Source organism: Phytophthora parasitica (genome assembly GCF_000247585.1).
Source record: "Phytophthora parasitica INRA-310 unplaced genomic scaffold supercont2.17, whole genome shotgun sequence".
Classification (NCBI taxonomy): Eukaryota; Oomycota; class Peronosporomycetes; order Peronosporales; family Peronosporaceae; genus Phytophthora; species Phytophthora nicotianae.
In genome coordinates, this window is record NW_008649003.1 from 679793 (window position 1) to 682099 (window position 2307).

General features: G+C 56.6%; 3 protein-coding genes across 3 annotated transcripts in view; 1 reads left to right on the forward strand and 2 right to left on the reverse strand.

The window, feature by feature from the left end:
* The window catches only part of PPTG_09230 (hypothetical protein), a 6153-nt gene extending 4819 nt beyond the window's left edge, over positions 1-1334 (forward strand). The window contains exon 2 of the mRNA XM_008904113.1: positions 114-1334. The gene's annotated coding sequence lies outside the window, so the exon portion shown is untranslated. The remainder of the gene's footprint in view (positions 1-113) is intronic.
* PPTG_09232 (hypothetical protein) lies at positions 17-1237 on the reverse strand. The gene has a single exon (XM_008904115.1). It carries the CDS (start codon positions 1183-1185, stop codon positions 178-180), a length of 1008 nt encoding a protein of 335 aa, XP_008902363.1. The 5' UTR covers positions 1186-1237; the 3' UTR covers positions 17-177.
* On the reverse strand, positions 1280-2304 carry PPTG_09233 (hypothetical protein; the record flags this gene model as incomplete). Its single annotated transcript, XM_008904116.1, has 2 exons — positions 1280-2134; positions 2206-2304. 2 exons carry the CDS (start codon positions 2302-2304, stop codon positions 1358-1360), a joined length of 876 nt encoding a protein of 291 aa, XP_008902364.1. The 3' UTR covers positions 1280-1357.
* Between the last annotated feature and the right edge of the window lie 3 nt (positions 2305-2307).

Consider the following 2307-nt stretch of genomic DNA (forward strand, 5'->3'; position numbering starts at 1 on the left):
AGCCGTCGCCAATCTCGCATGTAGGAAAACAAAGACTAGTAAAGCAGCACGTACAAAAGAAGTCAAGAACTGACAGGAAGCTCACGAAGCTCCGTCCTCTGAAAACTATTGAGGTAAAGCAAGACTCCCTTCTCTACATGTACAAAAACTACCACACACGGCCTAGTGGATGGAGGATCATGCGCTGCTGGCAGCATCGATATCCCTATAGTCGCTGTGGCGCAGTTGCTGTGGCGAGTCGGCGCTGTCTGGCCGCTTGACCACCAGCTTGTAACCAGGGCGGATCTCACCGCGATATCCCTTCGGGAAGTAGGCGCGGTTGTACTCGCGCATTTCATCGTACGTCATGCCGTAGCGTTTGGCCAGATCTTCGGGGGTGTCACCAGGCTCCACGACGTGGATCTGCTTGGTGAGTTTCACTTCGGCGATATTGCGTCGACTGGCCGCTTGCTGCGCTGCCAAGAGGTCCGGCACAATAACTCGTTCACCTGCTACGAGCTCCGCACGTTGGCCGACGGGGTATCGGCCGCGGTTAATCTGCAAGAAATGCGAGTATGGGATGTTGTACGTCTTGCAAATGGACTCGAAGGTGTCCGTGGGAGTGACCAGGTGCGTCTTGTATCGCGCGAAAGCAGCCGACGTGCTCGCGTACGTGGCCTCCTGTTCGCTCATGGCGTTTAAAGCTGAGGCTTTGGCATCTGCGTCGCTGTTGGCCACGGGATCGTCCTTCTCCATCTCGCCTGTGTTCATTAGACGCACATGTAACAGTTGACCGGGACATAGTAAGCTGCGCTCGCCCATGGGGAAGTAGCGGCGGTTGTCTTGCCGCAGAATCTCCTCCGTCGTATTGTAGAGCGCCGCAATGCCACGCAGCGTCTCGCCCGAGCGCACGAGATGCATTTGGCCCCAGCCATTGTCGATGCATTCGGGTGGTGGTGGCAAAGATACGGCGTGTGCTTCCTCCACGACAAGCTGCTGGCCTGGATACAGCTTGACGTGCCGCTTCTTGCGGCCCAGCAGCGGATTAAGCGCCAGCAGCGCCGCCTCCGTCGTCTGCGTCTTAAGTGCAATACTGGCCAGCGTGTCGCCCTCGCGCACGTGGTAACGGAACGGCGACGGTGTAGGCGGAGGTGGGAGGTCGCGTGAGCTGCTGGCGCTCGTGCTGGAGCTCACGGTGCCGTACATGGCGATCCTTGGGTCTTTTGATTGGCAAAAGCTCGAATGTGGGATTATCTTTACCAACGCAAATGTAATGAAATGATTACAGCTGATATTATCAGAAATTTTGCTAAGCTCAGACACTTGCAAATAAATGTGACAATCTTTCAAGACCAAATTAAATTCTGGTGCAATTATTTTAGGTGGAGCAGCACGGATCAACGCTGCCACGCAGTTCGTCGGCATCGGTGTCCTTGAAGATGGCAAAGCCCAAGCCGACGCCAATGATCACGGCCACGAACATGAGCGTCTCGTACGTCATGATGACCAGCATAACCCAGTAGCCAAGGCACAGATGCACCATGTACATGGCGGCAAGCACGAGTTTACTCCAAAGAGGCAGTCGACGTACAATGCTGAGCCTGGGGGCGTCTGGTACGCGGCCAGGCTTCTGCACGAACGACTCGTGGCTCGCACTGCTGACCTGCGGGGTGGCCAGCGACATGTAGTCTGCCTGGCTGGACACGATGCCGTGGTCTCGGTACAGTCGCGTCAGTACGAACTCACGCAGCTCTCCGAATCCCTCGAGCGACATGGCCAGCAGCACAACACCCAGGAAGGCGAAGGCGTACTTGACACCCGACGAGATCACCCACGGCTGGAACAGCAGCATCAGACACGAGGCATCGCCGCCGATAGCCAGCTGGAAGCCGTTGAACATGACGGAGCCTGCGCCATAGCAGAAATCGTCGGACGAGGCCTGTGCCGCCACGTATTTGGTGGGGTTGTCAAACACCAGCTGCGCGTGCTCCTCCGAGCACGTGTAGATCTTCTGCGCACCCTTGGAGATCCACGGCACAGCGTGCTTGAGCTGGTCGTAGCCCTTGCCGCACACGGGGCACTTGATGTCCGTCGCGTCCTGGTAGATCTCGTCTGTAGTGATGTCGGCCTCTACAGGCGAGCCTAGATTCGCAGCCTGCAGAGATATCACACAGCATAGTATTAGACGCTGACGTGCAGATAAAGCTAAGAACACTTCGCACATACCGGGTCGTTTTGCAGCGAGTCGATGTGGCCAGCCATCTCGCACGCGTAGACGTACTGGTCGCCTAGAATAGTGGCGTTGATGTCGGCCTTGACATCCATGTT

Excerpts from the sequence above, each read along its gene's own strand:
- PPTG_09232 (XM_008904115.1), bottom strand. The coding sequence starts at position 1,185 with ATGTACGGCACCGTGAGCTCCAGCACGAGCGCCAGCAGCTCACGCGAC.